The sequence below is a fragment of the Vanrija albida genome (genome assembly GCF_041260175.1).
Source record: "Vanrija albida strain AlHP1 chromosome Unknown contig_4, whole genome shotgun sequence".
Classification (NCBI taxonomy): domain Eukaryota; kingdom Fungi; phylum Basidiomycota; class Tremellomycetes; order Trichosporonales; family Trichosporonaceae; genus Vanrija; species Vanrija albida.
In genome coordinates this window covers 3,052,059-3,067,616 of record NW_027191423.1, presented here as the reverse complement: position 1 = coordinate 3,067,616, position 15,558 = coordinate 3,052,059, and the positions used below count along the sequence as shown (strand labels likewise).

Genomic DNA, 15,558 nt, shown 5'->3' with positions numbered 1-15,558 from the left:
GCGATCTAGCGATCTGTGCAACTCCCAGCTTCCACACCACTGCTTGTCTTGTCATGACTCGGCCCACCACCCCATGCATGCACCGTATCAGCGGCGCGCACTATCGCAACCCACCCACTCGCACTTATCAGCGACCCCAAAACACCCCTGGTGGTGGTGGCAGCCGCGCAGAGCAGCTTACACTGGTCGCCCTCGCTCGGGTCGCCGCAGGGGCCTCATGACGCCTTGAGGCGGCCGGCTTGCGTCGACATGGCGGCGGCGGCGGGCGTGTTTCGTGTGTGGGCACAGAGTGCACTTGGAAAAAGGGGTGAGGAGCAGAGCTGCATCGTCAAGCTCTCGGGGATCTCGGGACTTGACCACGGGGACTTGGCCACTCGAACGACGTCCCCCATGCAGCTCCTCCCATCGCCGTCGTGAGAATCAGAAGTCGCCACTGAATCTAGGGCCTTGAGTTCGTCTTTCTCCGGCCCGAGCGGCTCGTTGCCAGCAGCCAGCAGCAGCCCGCCCGCGGCCCCCATCACAGTGCAGAGAAGTGTTTGACCGCGCGCTCAGACGTCCCATCGCAGCACGCAGCGGCCCGAGCCCCCACACCACATGCCGCCCAATTCCCGCTCAACCCACCTCGTCTCTGCATCACACAGTTATCGGCCAGGCGCCCTCACCTATCGTCCGCGACGAAACACCAGTCTCGACGACACTCCACAATGGCCCCCCGCACCTCCCCCTCGGCGTCGCCGACGCCGTCCACACAGCAGCGCCGGAGCAAGGTCGCCGCGCTCAAGGCCAAGGCCACCTCACCCAAGGCCAAGCCCGCCGCGCCGCCGAGCCCCAAGCCCTCCCCCCTCCCTACGCGCCCGCCGCGCTCCTCGCTCCGCGCGAGCGCCATCGTCCCCCTCAGCCGCGCCTCAGTCGTCTCCCTCACCCCCTCTGAGCGGTCCCTCGACTCAGACGACCCCTTCACGTTCGACACACGCGTCAACTCGAAGCGGCGCTCCACCACCGTCGCGGCCCGGGCCCGGCCGGCGCAGAAGGGCAGCCCGCGCGCCTCGGCCCTGCGGCACACCACGTCCAACTCGAGCACATCGCACAGCTCGATCAGCCTCGACCTCAACGGCTCGACGCTCGGCCTCATCCATCACGCCGAGCCCCCGTCCCTCAGCCACGGGCACTCGGACTCGACGGATTCTGGCACCTCCTCCGAGTCAGCCAGGCCACTCACGCCCCCCGGGCCAATCTCCGACCCGCGCGTGCTGGAGCGCGACTTCTCGACGCCCAGCCTCGAGAGCGACGAGCGCGGCGAGTTCGTAAAGCACGCGCGCACCGACTCAGGCCTGCCAAAGCACGTGCGCACGGATTCAGACCTGCAGCACAGGCGCACCCCGTCCGACCTGCAGCACAAGCGCACCGACTCGGGCCAGCGCACCCCGTCCGGCCTGCACACGCGCACCGACTCGGACCTCACGCGGCCCCCGGCGAGGGCGTACACCGCCGACAAGGTGCGCCGCAAGCCCGTCCCGTCTGGCGCGCCGCCCCCGCTCGCCGACCTGGCGGGAGACGACGCGCTCGAGCACCTCGAGCTCGAGCTCGAGCTCGACGCCACCCGCCGGCCCAACCGGCCCCGCGTGCTCAGCGTCGGGTCGATGGACGCGCTCAGCATGTACAGCGACGTCGCGCACCGCATGAGCGTGGCGCCGGGCGAAGTGGTCCCCGGCAGCGCCGAGGCGGCCGGCGCGCCGATGTACGTGTTGGCGGTGGACCCGCCGCTGCGCACCACGACACCGCAGGCACAGCTCGAGCCCGTGGCCACGCGGACGCGGCAGCGCAGCGAGACGGTCTCGAGCGGCAGGCCGCGCGCGGGCACCGGCGTGTCGGCGCGGTACGAGCTCGCGCGCAACCTCCCGCACCCGGACACGATTAGCATGTACTCTACCGTCGCGAGGGGCGCCGGCACGCCGCGCGAGAGCTTTGAGACGGGCGCGACGGCGGTGACGCGCGGCGTGAGCGGGCAGGAGGCCGACGAGGTCAAGTACGCCGTGGCCCGCGCCGAGCCGTACACGCTCGCGCGGACGCTCTGGCGCTGGGGCTGGCTCTTTCCCCCGCTGTGGCTCTTTGGGTCTTTCCTGTGCGTGCCACTGCTTAACCACGCACCGCTGACTCAACACGCAGCATCTGCATCCCGCTCACGGTGCAGGACGCGCCGAGCGACATGGAAAAGGCGCCCGGGCTGGGCGACATGGTCGCCATCGTGCGGCAGGTGCGTGTGGCGCGGGGCACGCTGACTAACTGGCCAGACGGAACTCAAGTACGCAAGGAGGTGTCGCAACGCGTTCGCGGGCTTCATGGTGCTCGTGGTGGCGGCCGTCGTGGCCGCAGTGCTGGCACTCACGCTCAAGCACTAGTATGTTGTATTTAGGGATCGATGGATGGTTTGGGCACGGGTGCATGTCATCAACCCGGCGTCCACCTCGTTCTTGGACGCTCGTTCGTCAACCCACTGACTCTTCAACCCAGAGCAACTACGCCTCGACGACCTTGCGCACCTTGCCGTCCTCGACCCTGGGGTGTGAGCTGCCATCCTCGGTCCACATGAGGCGCGCCGCCCGACCCACTGATAAACCCAGCCCACAATCTTGCTCTCCTTGAGAATAAGCTCATGCCCGCGCAGGAACGCCACATCATCCCGCACGCTCGCCTCGAGCTCGGGGAACGCGAGAAAGTCGATCCCGTCGCCCGCGTGCGTGTGCAGCTCGTCGACGAGCTTGGCCCGCAGCACCTCGTTGGTGAAGGTCACCATGCCGCAGTCGGTGTGGTGGACAATGTGGATCTCGCGCGTGCCGAGCAGCTGCTGCGAGATGATGAGGGAGCGGAGCGCGTCGGCCGCGCGGCCGCCGGCTGGGGGTGTGAGCGTGGCTTCGTTCTTCGCGCCTCTCACCCCCCGCCACTGCTCGCCCGCCTCGACCCCGCCGCAGCTGACCGCCTCACCCCGCTCGCGCCTGCGGCGCTCGCTCGCCCGCACTCACCATTCGCAATCACATGCGCGTCGCCAATCTCAATGCCCAGCGCCTTGCGCGGGTCAAGCCGCGCGTCCATGCACGCGACGACGGCGACGCCCTTGGCCGGGGGGAGGGGCTGGGGGCCGGGGAAGGCGGTTGCGGCGAAGCTGAGTTGCGGCGTCAGCGTCTCCCCCACCCCCGGTCTCCGGCCCCCACCCCGCCCCCGCCCACACTCACGCCGCGTTGCGCTGCTCAAAGCCGTCGCTGTAGGACATTGTTCTGGTGGCGACCGACGTGCGCATTCCCCACCCCGCCTTTATCTATCGCGCCCTCGCCCCCGCCGTCCACTCTGCAGTGGCGTGCGCGCACGCCATGACGCCACAGGCGGCCGCCGCCCGCCGGCGTCCACTCGCGGCTGATGGTGCGACAACATTGCGCGGTTAGTCGCCCGCCTCGATCGCGGCAGTGTTCTTCGCGCGGATTAGAGGCACCCGACGTGGTTGTAGCGCACTCGCTGGGCTGGATGACGAGATGACGACACGGCGCGACATGGGTCCTTGGCGTGGCAGCGCGCTGCCTCGCCCAACTCGTCTCATTCCACGGCCGTTGCCTCACCCCGCTACCCCGCGCTCGCTGCACTCGCGCCCCGCGTATACACAGTTCACATGTCACAAAGCCCAAATGCCTACGGTGCTACTCTTGCCTCTTGCTCCCCCCGCCATGCTAGATGAAGACCCAGGGTGCCTTGCACTCGTGCCCGTTCTAAGCCTAATACACTCAACACAACCTCCGCGTCGCTCACGTGCGCCGCCTGTGCTCTGGCGGGTGCGAGTGTGGCGCTGCGGGCCCTGCCCTCGCCCTCGGCGAGTCTACCCCGTCGACGCGGCGTCAAGTCGCCGCGCACGGCGAGTTTCTACTCGGCGCGTGGTGTCCCTCACCGCGCCGACACCCCCCACTCACTGCCCAAAGGCCACTGCGGCGAGCGCCTTGCCGCCCTCGCCCGCGGCATCGTCGACCAGGAGCACGTCGCGGAAGGCGACACCACGCGCCTTCAGGCCGTCCATCAGCAGCTGGCGGTACCCGTTCGAGTTCATGAGACCGCCGCCGAGCGTGAGCGCCGTGCGGGCGGGGTCGACGACCGACCCGTCGCCCAGTGCTGAGACGGCGAGGTCCACGAGGGGCTCAATCGCGCTCTTGGCAATCTTGAGGGCGGCCTCGTGCGATGCCTTCTCGAGATCCGTCGTGATCTGCACCCCAGAGTCGGCGGGGAACGCCCACTTGAAGACGACGCGGCCCGCACCGGCCTGGTAGGCGTTGCGCTTGGCAGAAGCCTCACCGATGGTCAGGCCGTCGACAAACGACGTCATGAGCGAGACGATGCCGATCAGCTCGGTCGGGTCGTCGACCTCAAAGTACTCGAGCAGGTCGGTGTGCAATGGCAGGGTTTCGGGCACAGGCGACGAGTAGACACCGGTCGAGTGGGCGCGGTCCCAGTTGCTGAGGACGTAACGGATGGCGAGGCGGCCGACCCAGAAGGCGGATCCTTCGTCGTCGAGCCTGCGGCAGGTGAGCGTGGGCCTTCGAATGCGAAGCACCTCTACTTACATGTAACCCCAGCCACGGGAGACGCCAATGTCCTGCAGCGGCAGGCCCTTCTGCTTCTTCTGCTTGGAGCTGGTGCCGTTGGTGACGGTGCCGACCATGGGGTCGTCGTTACCATCGACCGAGCGCGGCTCGACGGGCGGGCTGGGCGGGAGGTCGTCCTCGCGGTTACCGACCTTGATCGTGCGCGCAATGGTGCCAGTGCCACAGACGACGGCGACGCAGTGCGACAAGCCCGAAAGGTGGACGGCGGGCGCAGCAAGCAGGTTGACGTCTGCAATGTCAGCGGCTAATCACTCTCGAGCCCACCCACCATTAGTCAATGTGAAGCGGTCGCCCGGCGTGTTGAGCGCCGTCGAGATGAAGGGGAGGAAGGCGGCCGTGTCGGCGTCGGTGGTGAAGCCGGCGAGCGCGATCCAGCACAGGGCAAACAGCGGCTGGGGGAGGGGTGGCGGGCGGACGCGCGGCGTGCTGGCGCCGCTCGCGTGCGGGCTCGCCATGCGCGAGCGCACGCCCGACGGGATGGCGTGTGGCGGCAGCGGCTGCTGGAGCTGGGGGATGGTGAAGCCGGCGGGGAGGTGCGAGGTGGGGAGGAGCGAGAGGGCCTTGTACGTCGCCTCGAGGATGCGGTCGGCGGCCGGGATGTGGCCTACGGATTGGCTGGGGGGTTAGTTGCGCGCCGGTTTCGCCGGGTGGGGAGCCGGGCGGGGTGGGGTGGGGGGAGCGGGAGACGGCGAGGGCGGGGCATGCGGCGAGCGCGAGTCGCGAGCGCCGTGCCACGAGCGGCTGGCGCCGGCAGGCTGTGGGCGGGTGGCTGGTGGGGGGCGACGGAGACGGCGGTGGTCGCCCCGCCCCCGCCGCCCACCAGCCGCCGCTCGCTGTCGGACACGGGCTCGCCCACCGGCCCCACCGGCCTGCCTCGCTCGCAGACGCCGCCCGCCCACGCACCGCCATGCTCGCCGCTCGCAAACGGTCCAGGCCCACACCCTCCCCTCCGCCGCTCCGCCTCCCCCTCCCCAGGCCACTCACACATTACACGGCCCGGCAGTGCCGCGGACCTCGATCCCGTCCGACGAGCGGATGACGACGCAGACCTTGGAGCCGCCGCCGTCAGCGCAGAGGATGAGCTGCGGGCGCGCGCCGTCGCTGGCTGACGGCGAGCCGGGCGACGAGGTCGGGGGCGACGGGGGGTGGGACATGGGGGCGGGGGTGGTGGGGAGGCGTGCAGAGGAGTCGTGCTGTGTCGTGGTTGTGGTGGTGGGCAGTGAGGCAAAGTGGTGGAGGGCGGAGGGGGGGCAAGATGAGCAACAACAAGCTACGGGTTATATTCTTTGATGCGCCGCGACGACAGCGACGACGAGGGTGTAACGAGCAGGCCTGGCGCGCCGGTGGGGACCATGTGGGCAGTGTAAAGAGCCGGCGTGCGTCTCGGCGCGTTCGCTGCAAGAGGAGCAAACAGTTGCATCACACCGCGCCGCCGCCGCCGCCGCCGCCGGCGAGATCGCCGAGTGCCACCAAGCGGGAGCAAATTGGCACAATGACGGCGCTTTGCGGCGATCACACCGACACGCGACGCAGGCAGCACCCACACTTTTGCACCACCCACCACACCCCACTCCACTCTGCATGATGCATGCCAGGCCCGCGGCGAGGGCCGCACTCGCGGCGTGCATGCGTGCATGCACTACTGCTGCGTGGCCGGGATGCGGGGTTGTATCGCGGCGCGAGCCACGTGGCGGGGCAGAGCGAAGCAGGAAGCAGCGTAAGCAGCGGCGCCGTGGCCGACGCAACGCCGGCAGCACGCAGCCCCCGCCGAGCACTTTGCCGGCGCCCCCGCTCCATCTCCCGGCCGCCCCCCCTCGCACTTTCGCTGCGGATGTGGGCGGGCTGATAGCTGCATACAGTGTGCCAGTTAAGTCACTCTGCCGGCCGGGGGTGGGGCTAGGTGGGGGAGTGGGGAGCGGCGGATGTAGGGTGGGCCGAGGCACCGGCCAGCGCGGGTGGAACGGCGGCGGGTGAGGCGGGCAAACCGCGGTGTGTGGCACTGGTCGGTCGGCCAGTACCGGACCTGCCGTGCTGCATAGTTGTCTGCTACTTCCTATCGGGGCCTGCATGCCGTCTTGGACAGTGGGTGCCGGGGGTGGGGTAGGGCGCCATCTCGTGCGGGGCAGGCTGGAAGGCAAAGGCTTGTCGACCTCCCTACCGCCGCTGGCTCCACAACCGGCACAACCAGCGGCGTCATGCCCGGCCACGCGGCGCAGCTGTACCAGCGCCGGCACTCTTCTATGACGCAGACGGCAACCATGGGGCAGGGAGACTCAACCCACCACCTCAAGGCTCTGCTCGGCCGGCCGGCGCGAACACTCGCACCCCGGTGTCATCGACTGTTGTCGCGGCCGTAGCGCGGTATAGCTCGCAGTAGCTCAGACTGTCTCTGCGGCTAACGGCCGTCCCGGCATCCGTTGTGCGTCTATTCTGGTCGCGGTCTGCAACATGTCTCGAAGACGGGTAGGCTCAGCGTAGTCTGCCGCCAGGGGATGAAGGTCCGTTGTGGCGGGACTATCGTGCGGTGGTATCAAGGTACTGAATCCCGCCCACTGGTGGGGTGTAACTGCCACCCACAGGCGATAGTCGACGTGCTCCTCTCAATCTGGGACCCCGGCCATGATGGGCAGGTGTGGGCTGACTCTGCTCTTGCCGCGACGAGCCGAATCCCCTTACCCTTTCTCGCTCACAGCATCTGCGACGTCGCACGCGCGTGCACACCAAGGCGTCATACCCAGCCGCAACGCTCATGGGGCCCGCCCGACGGCGCTCACAGCCAACTAATCGAGGTCTGACGCGCACCCGGCAGCCTAGGCATTCTGAAGCTGGGCGGAAGACGGCCCGCCAAAACGGCTGGGCAGAAGACGGCCCGCCAAAGCTGGGCAGAAGGAGAGGCGGCAGATGGCTCGTGACCGGCGGCCGGGCGATGGCCCCGCCAAGCACACCGGATGTGTGGTGGTACACACGAACATTAGTATGCGCCGGCGTGAGCGGCAGACGGATGCGACGGATAGGAGGTCTGGCAACATGGATGGACGGGGCAGGGCTGACACAGGGTTGTGGAGACGCGTCATGAGGATCCGGTCGCCGTGCTGGCCGGACCGACGTGCGCCGTAGCCGACCAGCCGGTGGTCGACAGTACGCATGCTCGCCACAGTGTGAAGCCAGTTCTGGGCTGGGATGCGCCCCCGACTAGGCAGGCAGAGGCCGCCGAGGTCGGCACGGCCGTAGTCCGCCTGCTCCTCCTCTCCCTCCTCCATTCCGACAACCGGCGTATCCCCACCGCCTCGGCGCTCCTCCAACACCCACAACCACCCCGCTGACAGAATGTGCCGCTCGAACACCAGAGACACCGCCGCCACAGCGCCCACCCGAGCGCCCGACCCCGACGCCACCTTTTGCCCCCGCGGGCAGTGTCCGCATCTCGGCGTATCGCGCACTTGCCCGGGCGGACACTCGGCGTGCGCGTCGTCGAGCAGCGGGGCGGCATGGCCATCGAACAACGTCCCGCACGACGCACGCGCGCTCCTAGACGGCATCAGGTTGCATACTGCGCCATGATCCCTCTTTGTTGATGTGCCGTGCGTGGTTTTACTTGTGTCCCGTCGATATGCTCTAAGCGCTCTCCTCGAGCTTCTGGGCCTCGAGCTTGGCGTAGAAGACGTCGCGCTTCTTGGCTGCGGGGGTTAGTGGGGGTCATGATGGGAGTCGAGTCGCGATACACACCGGCAGGGAGGTGGATGCCGTACCTGTCTGTCAGCGTTGTCTCTCACGCCAACCCACCAGAAGTAGTAGCCGGCGGCGATGCCGAGGCCGAGCCTGCGACGTTAGCTGGGTAAGACGGGACGATGCGCACGAGACGCCGAGGTCGGTGAAGAGCTGCTTGCGGAGCTGTAAAGTGTCAGCCGAGTGGTCGGGTTTGTCGCAAGCGGCGCGCGCGGGTCGGTCGGGCGTTCGAGTGGATACGCCGCGCGCGCGTCGCTCGCTCGCTGCTGCCGGTGTGCTCACCTTGCCGGTGATGGGGGCGATGGCGGACATTGTTTGGGAGGGAGAGTGGGGAGTGGTTGGGAGTAGAGTCGATGTGGTCGTCGTTGTCGCTGTCGGTCGTCGCTGCCTGCCTGCGACCTGCGACAGTCGAAAGGCTGCAAGCTGGTTGGCGCTCGGAAGGGCACGCAGCGGGAGTATAATGGGTGGTGGGAGCGGGCCTATTAAGTAGTAGGCGTATGCAGCCGTTGTCACGCCTAAGAGTTTCCACGTCACGCCTCCTCGGTGTTCGGGATCAGATGTATCACTCACCCACCCCCCCAGAGTCCGGTTAACTTGCGCGACTTGGCGGCGCGACGGACTTGGACGGACAACGGCCAACGGAGCCAGCAGCCATCGGCTAGCACTCTGGCGACCGACGACACCACCCACTGCCACCTCCTCCCACCCCCAACCGACCGGCACTCTCATCTCAACTTTACTCCTCTTTCCATCTCCCAACCTCCTCACCCCCCTCACTCACCTCCCAAAATGTTCCCTACCCGCGCCGCCCACGTCCACGTCCTCGTCCCCGTCAAGAGGGCCATCGACTTTGCCGTGTACGTCGGCCCCCATCGCCCACGACCTTTTCGCCAGCACCCCTACTAACCCACACGCAGCAAGATCCGGATAGCCGCTGGCAACAAGGGCGTCGACACCGGCGTCAAGCACTCGATGGTGAGCTCGCTACCTTCATGCCCGTGCTGACGACCAGAACCCCTTCGACGAGATTGGTGAGTGGGGACCGGTCGGCGCCAACATGCACCCAGCCGGCGCTTAGCCGAGCTCGGCACGAGATCCGACGCGGCGGGCGCGGTTGTCCTCCGCCGACGCGACGACGATGCGATGGCTAACACGCTGCAGCCGTCGAGGAGGCCGTCCGCCTGAGGGAGGGTGACAAGACCAAGAAGCTCGTCGAGAGCATCACGGCCTTCACCGTCGGCCCGGCCAAGAGCGTCGACACGCTCCGCACCGCCCTCGCCATGGGTGCCGACTCGGCCATCCACGTCCAGGTCGCCGACGACGCCGTCGTCGAGCCCCTCGCCGTCGCCCAGGCCATCAAGAAGGTCATTGAGCGCGACGGCAAGACCGACCTCGTCATCCTCGGCAAGCAGGCCATTGACGACGACTCTGGCTCGACTGGCGGCACTCTTGCCGGTCTCCTCGGCTGGGGCCAGGGCCAGTTCGCGTCCAAGCTCGAGGTTTCGGCGGACGGCAAGGTCGCCGTCACCCGCGAGATTGACGGCGGTCTCGAGAAGGTCGAGTCGAAGCTCCCCTTCGTGCTCACCACCGACCTGCGTCTCAACGGTGAGTCGGCCGAGCGAGCGTGCGCGAGCACGCGAGCGCAGGCGTATCTTGTTCGTGCACCGCTGACACTGCCCAGAGCCCCGCTACGCTTCTCTCGTGAGCCTACCGCCCGTTTTGCACTTCTAACCCCCAGCCCAACATCATGAAGGCCAAGAAGAAGAAGATCGAGACCCTCAAGCCCGAGGACCTTGGTCTTGACTTTGTGGGTGTCGCCAGTCCATCCGCTTGCACCCACTGACACTCGCCAGACCCCCCGCCTCGAGACCATCTCGGTCACCGAGCCCCCTGCGCGCCAGGGCGGCGGCAAGGTGGGTTTGCCGCATGCTCTGTCGCTAACCCGCCCAGGTCGAGAACGTCCAGGAGCTCGTTTCCAAGCTCAAGGAGGCCGGCCTCGTCTAAGCGTGCGCCGCGAGCGAGCAAGCGTGCCGTACTGGCTAGACAAGTTGCATAGCAGTGATGAATGGATGGTAGCTAGCGGGGTGTGGGTGTGCCAAGGCGGTCGAGACGGCCGTTGACGTGGTGCGAGGGGGCGGGGCTCCTGTCGGCCGAACGGCGTGGTGGGGTGTTTGGCGCCGACGACAGCGCTAAGTTGGGCGTCGCATCGCGAGTCAGCGCCGACGGCCAGCGGGGTGGGGACGAGGCCGCCAGTGTCCCAGCCGCAGCCGTCGCCATGAGCAGCGAGCACGCCGTCGTCGTCGTTGTCGTCGACGCAAAGCCCTCACGCGTCCGTCCGTCCCCAAGCCCCATCACGATTCCCGGCAATGACGCGAACGCTAGGCGAGAGGCTCCGAGATCCGGGCCAGTTCCGCAGGCGGGCGCCTAGGCGCCGCCCCCAGGCGCGCAAACAGTATACCACGCCTATTTCCCACACGTGCTCCGCCATGACGATTATTTTTTCTCGCGGACCTCCGTTGATTGGGCGAATTGGGCTGCAGCCGGGCATCCTAATAGGCCAGAGGGGGAGGGATTGCGTGCGGGTGTATGCTTGGCTCGGGGGTGGGGGGTCGAGGCGCCGGTCGAGTCGGCTTAGGGGGTCAGGAATGCATGCGCAGTATGAGCGAGTCGAGTGGAGTTGGGGGTGGGTCGAGGAGGGAGCGTCACCCAGCGCTACGCTGCGCTGGCTGGCGCCAGCGAGCGCCTACACCCCCCAAAGCCGAATTCATCCCACTGGCCAAATCTTGGCTTTTCGCTCCCATCGTCCAACACAAACGGACGACACCATGTCTTCCAGTGCGTCCGGCGGGCCCTCGCATAGAGACAGCGCTGACCCCCCAGCTCCGCAAGGAGTCACCGTTGTGTATGTATCGTGGGGTGCTGGGCAGGCTGCCTCGCTGGCTGGCTGGCTGGCTGGCAGGCTCGCAGGCAGGCAGGCTCGCCCGCTCACTCGCTCCGCTCGTTCGCTAACGCTCGCTCAGCCTCGGATCCCAGTGGGGAGACGAGGGCAAGGGCAAGCTCGTCGACATCCTCGCTGCCGAGGCCGACGTCTGTGCTCGCTGTGCGGGCGGCAACAATGCCGGCCACACGATTGTCGTCAAGAACGACAAGGGCGAGAAGGTGTCGTATGCCTTCAACCTGCTGCCGTCTGGTGAGTGAGCCCAGCCCGCCGTCAGGCGGGCGGGGGGCGGGGGGCGGGGGCGGCGAAGGGGTGCGTCGTGGCCATGTATCTAGGCTGTGGGCGAGCACGCCGACTCGGCCCCGCTGCTCCACTGGCTGAGCTCGTGCCCACGCCGTGCCCCTCGCGGCGATGCCCTGCCCCCCCCCCCCCCCAGAGCCTCGCTCCGCTCGCGCCCAGCTAACCCCCAGGCCTCATCAACCCCAACGTCCAGGCGTTCATCGGCTCGGGCGTCGTGGTCCACATCCCGTCCCTCTTCAACGAGCTCGACACTCTCGAGCGCAAGGGTGAGTAGTTGCGCAAAATCCCGAGCAAGGTGGCTGCTTGGCATGTCTGTGCGACCGGGTGATTTGCGAGGGTCATCCGGGATGTGCAGTGTTGTTGTACAGCAGTGCCCGCCTGCCGCTCGGCGCAGCGCCAGCTCGCTTCGCTCGCTGACGCTCCACCCAGGCCTCAAGGTCCAGGACCGCCTCTTCGTGTCCGACCGCGCCCACCTCGTCATGGGCTTCCACCAGATCGTGGACGGCCTCAAGGAGATTGAGCTCGGCGGCTCGTCGATCGGCACCACCAAGAAGGGCATCGGACCCGCCTACTCGTCCAAGGCTTCGCGCTCTGGCCTCCGCGTGCACCACCTCTACGACCCCTCGTTCCCTGCCAAGTTCCGCAAGCTCGTCGACGGCCGCTTCAAGCGCTACGGCCACTTCGAGTTTGACACCGAGGGCGAGATTGAGATGCTGCTTGCGTTCGCCGAGCGCCTCCGCCCCCACATTGTCGACGGCCCCACCTGGCTGCACAACAAGATTGCCTCGGGCAAGCGCGTCCTCGTCGAGGGTGCCAACGCCCTCATGCTCGACCTCGACTACGGCACCTACCCCTTCGTCACGTCGTCGTCGACCACGATCGGCGGCGTGTGCACCGGCCTCGGCATCCCGCCGTTCGCCATCAAGCGCGCCGTCGGTGTCGTCAAGGCCTACACCACCCGTGTCGGCGGCGGCCCCTTCCCCACCGAGCAGCTCAACGACGTCGGTACCACCCTCCAGGAGGTCGGCGCCGAGTACGGCACTGTCACTGGCCGCCGCCGCCGCTGTGGCTGGCTCGACCTTGTCGTCTGCAAGTACTCGACCCTGATCAACGGCTACACCTCGATCAACCTCACCAAGCTCGACGTTCTTGACGGCTTTGAGGAGATCAAGATTGCCACTGCCTACAAGGTCGACGGCGTCGAGATTGACGGCTTCCCCGCCGACCTCGACCGCCTCGCCCAGGTCGAGGTCGTCTACAAGACGCTCCCTGGCTGGAAGACTGACATTACCAACATTGCCAAGTTTGAGGATCTCCCCGAGAACTGCAAGGCGTACGTCAAGTTTATCGAGGACTTCCTCGGTGTCAAGATCCAGTACATTGGTACCGGTCCCGCCCGCGAGAGCACCATCACGGTGTTTTAAGCGGCCGGGGAAAACGGCCGAGGGGCAACCCGAGGCCCATGACCCGACTCGTAGAGGCTAGGATCTGATGCAAGTGTCAGTGTGTTGCGTGGGGTAGAAGCGTCAGTGTGTTGGGGTGTGCGGCGTTTCGGGCAGTGGCCAGCGTCTGTAGTTCTGTGGAAGGGCGCTGGGCATGTCGCAGAAGGGCAGAAGAGCATTGTCTGGTGATGCTGCCACCGGCCGCACCGGCCTGCCTCCCCAAACAAAGGGCCTCGAAACGGTCACCGCTTGCGCCACAGCTTTGCCGAGAGTCACCAGGCGCAGGCAGGCACGAGTCGTCCGACGACGTCGCAGGCCCAAGCTGGCTGGTGTTGCCGGTGTTGGCAGCCACCTCGTCCTGCGTCCTTCTGCTTTAGGCGGCGCCAACGCGAGTTACACATTTCGGGGACCGCGCACACGGGCTACAGATCTCGGAGGGGAGTACAAATGCACGCGAGTACAAATGCGCGGGGGGCACGGGGCCAGCGAGCTGCAGCGCTGCGGCCCCGTGGGCGCGCTGCTCGACATAAAGGCTGCCGGTGGCGAGTGTGGGGTCGTCGTTTGTCGCTGTGTCGCGTCGTGCAGCCGCCTGCCCTCCCCCTCCTCCTGCCCCTGCCCCACCCCCCCGCATGCCGCCCAGAGTCACGCACCACCCGCCCGACCGCAAGCCGGCGACGACGCCGACGTACCGCGACGTGAGTTCGGCTTGTGGCACCGCCTAACCGCCCACCCCACAGGCAACGTTTGCGCGGCACGTGGCGACTCGTCATTTTGCCGCCACCCGCCAGCAGTTGCCGCCGCCGCCACCGCCTCCGTCGTCAACGACAACGTCGGCATCACAACAAGACCCTCTTCGACTTTTACTCTCCACCTGCACTTGCACTTGCGAGCATCACACCCCGCCGTCGCCCACCTCCTCCTGGCCGTCGACATCGACCGCCGTCTCGCCCCTCCCCAGCCCCCCAGCCTCGCCGACCACAGCAGTCAAGCTACTCCCCATGGCGCAGCAGCAGCCCGCGCAGGCGCTCGCGTCGCACCTCGTCGCTCAGACGCTCAGCAGCGTCGCCCTGCTCGAGAACCTCGGCCTCGTGAGCGCCGCCGACGCCCAGGTCATCCGAGGGAAGCTGCCCAACCCCTACGCGACCTTCCCCCAGCTCGCGGCTCCGGAAGCGGCGACGTCTCCCACGACGTCGCCCGCGCCGGCGAGCCTCGACGCCGGGGTGGCAAACCTCAGCCTGAACAAGGCCTCCAATGGGCCCGCGACCTTCTCCCCGCCGGCGTCCACCTTCTCCCCGCCGGCAGCGGCCATCTCGCCCCCGCCCGCTGCGGCGCCCGCCAACCCAGACGACGGGAAGGCGCGCGGCCGCGCAATCTGGGACTACGCCGGCACCGAGCACGACGACCTGGCGTTCCGCGCCGGCGACGAGATCATCATCGACGAGGAGGTCAACGCCAACTGGTACCGCGGCCGCGTTGTGGGCGAGAAGGGCGCCGGCGAAAAGGTCGGCCTCTTCCCGTCAAACTACATTGAGAAGACGTGAGTGGGAGCACCGCCCCCGGGGCAGGTGCACGGGCGCTGTGCATGCGTATCCACGACATCGACTGACGCGCTGATGCACCCAGCGCCGCCGCGACCAACCAGCGCAACATGCCCCCGCCGCCCGGGCCCGGCGCCGTGCAGCAGTACCAGCCGGGCGGGTACCAGCCCCCGGGACCAGGCTACCAGCCACCCGGGCAGCCGTACTACCAGCAGCCGCCGGCGCAGCAGACGGTCGTGGTGCAGGAGGAGCCCAAGAAGGGCAGCGGGATTGGAGGCAAGGTGAGTGTCGTGTCGCGTGCGGAGCGCCCCGCCGGTGCGAGCCGCCGGGGCGGTGCTGCTCGCCGTCGGCCTATACTGACTCGCGCAGCTCGGCAATGCGGCCGTCCAAGGCGCAGGCTTTGGGTTCGGTGCGTCGATCGCGTCCAACCTCGTCAATGCCATCCTGTAGGCTAGACCTGTCATATATGTAGACATTTCCATGTGACGACGAGCGACGAGCTCATGACGTCGGGGGCGGGCAGCATGCCGCGGAGACATGTGGGCGGCGCAAGCGGCGCAAGCCTCATGCCTCGTTGCAGCCTCGTGGCCTCCCAATCTCACTGTGTAGCGATCCACCCGCTGCCCACCGGCACATGGTACCCGGGGCACGATCCCAACCTACGTCGAGAGCGGCGCAAGAGGGGCAAGCGTTCCTCCGAGCAGATAGGCTCAGTCTCCGGGCTGGGTGGGCTGGGTGTAGCTCGGCGCTAGGCGGCGACGCTGACGACGACGCCGACGGGAGCCGTCTCCCCCGGCCCTCGGGCCTGGCCGGCCAGGCCGGGGCAGCTGACGCACGCAGCATGACGGATCTGCTGGTGCTGGGTGTCGAGGACGGCGAGCACGACGCACGAGGTGCCTTGGCCCCTTGGGCGGCCGGCGCCGCGTTTCACGACCGACGCGTGGGGTGTGGGGAGAGGGGAGTTTGGCAGACTC

General features: G+C 67.7%; 7 protein-coding genes across 7 annotated transcripts; 4 read left to right on the top strand and 3 right to left on the bottom strand.

Moving 5' to 3' along the window:
* Nucleotides 1-704: 704 nt before the first annotated feature.
* On the top strand, nt 705-2,399 carry Q8F55_005963 (uncharacterized protein; the record flags this gene model as incomplete). Its single annotated transcript, XM_069354438.1, has 3 exons — nt 705-2,122; nt 2,167-2,254; nt 2,292-2,399. The coding sequence occupies 3 exons, from the start codon at nt 705-707 to the stop codon at nt 2,397-2,399; spliced, it is 1,614 nt and encodes a 537-aa protein (XP_069209080.1).
* Nucleotides 2,400-2,516: 117 nt separating this feature from the next.
* Nucleotides 2,517-3,268, bottom strand: Q8F55_005962 (uncharacterized protein; the record flags this gene model as incomplete). The annotated part of the gene is made up of 4 exons (XM_069354437.1): nt 2,517-2,556; nt 2,610-2,892; nt 3,021-3,160; nt 3,231-3,268. 4 exons carry the CDS (start codon nt 3,266-3,268, stop codon nt 2,517-2,519), a joined length of 501 nt encoding a protein of 166 aa, XP_069209079.1.
* A 681-nt stretch (nt 3,269-3,949) lies between these two features.
* On the bottom strand, nt 3,950-5,794 carry Q8F55_005961 (uncharacterized protein; the record flags this gene model as incomplete). Its single annotated transcript, XM_069354436.1, has 4 exons — nt 3,950-4,550; nt 4,599-4,869; nt 4,909-5,255; nt 5,625-5,794. The coding sequence occupies 4 exons, from the start codon at nt 5,792-5,794 to the stop codon at nt 3,950-3,952; spliced, it is 1,389 nt and encodes a 462-aa protein (XP_069209078.1).
* Nucleotides 5,795-8,255: 2,461 nt separating this feature from the next.
* COX9 (Cytochrome c oxidase subunit 7A) lies at nt 8,256-8,678 on the bottom strand (the record flags this gene model as incomplete). The annotated part of the gene is made up of 5 exons (XM_069354435.1): nt 8,256-8,317; nt 8,367-8,389; nt 8,424-8,459; nt 8,497-8,531; nt 8,649-8,678. The coding sequence occupies 5 exons, from the start codon at nt 8,676-8,678 to the stop codon at nt 8,256-8,258; spliced, it is 186 nt and encodes a 61-aa protein (XP_069209077.1).
* Nucleotides 8,679-9,155: 477 nt separating this feature from the next.
* Nucleotides 9,156-10,370, top strand: CIR1 (putative electron transfer flavoprotein subunit; the record flags this gene model as incomplete). The annotated part of the gene is made up of 8 exons (XM_069354434.1): nt 9,156-9,223; nt 9,284-9,341; nt 9,379-9,397; nt 9,528-9,971; nt 10,048-10,067; nt 10,105-10,173; nt 10,220-10,279; nt 10,317-10,370. The coding sequence occupies 8 exons, from the start codon at nt 9,156-9,158 to the stop codon at nt 10,368-10,370; spliced, it is 792 nt and encodes a 263-aa protein (XP_069209076.1).
* An 821-nt stretch (nt 10,371-11,191) lies between these two features.
* ADE12 (Adenylosuccinate synthase) lies at nt 11,192-13,028 on the top strand (the record flags this gene model as incomplete). Its single annotated transcript, XM_069354433.1, has 5 exons — nt 11,192-11,201; nt 11,247-11,268; nt 11,387-11,556; nt 11,775-11,870; nt 12,034-13,028. 5 exons carry the CDS (start codon nt 11,192-11,194, stop codon nt 13,026-13,028), a joined length of 1,293 nt encoding a protein of 430 aa, XP_069209075.1.
* Nucleotides 13,029-14,044: 1,016 nt separating this feature from the next.
* Q8F55_005957 (uncharacterized protein) lies at nt 14,045-15,034 on the top strand (the record flags this gene model as incomplete). The annotated part of the gene is made up of 3 exons (XM_069354432.1): nt 14,045-14,583; nt 14,670-14,865; nt 14,954-15,034. The coding sequence occupies 3 exons, from the start codon at nt 14,045-14,047 to the stop codon at nt 15,032-15,034; spliced, it is 816 nt and encodes a 271-aa protein (XP_069209074.1).
* Nucleotides 15,035-15,558: the final 524 nt, after the last annotated feature.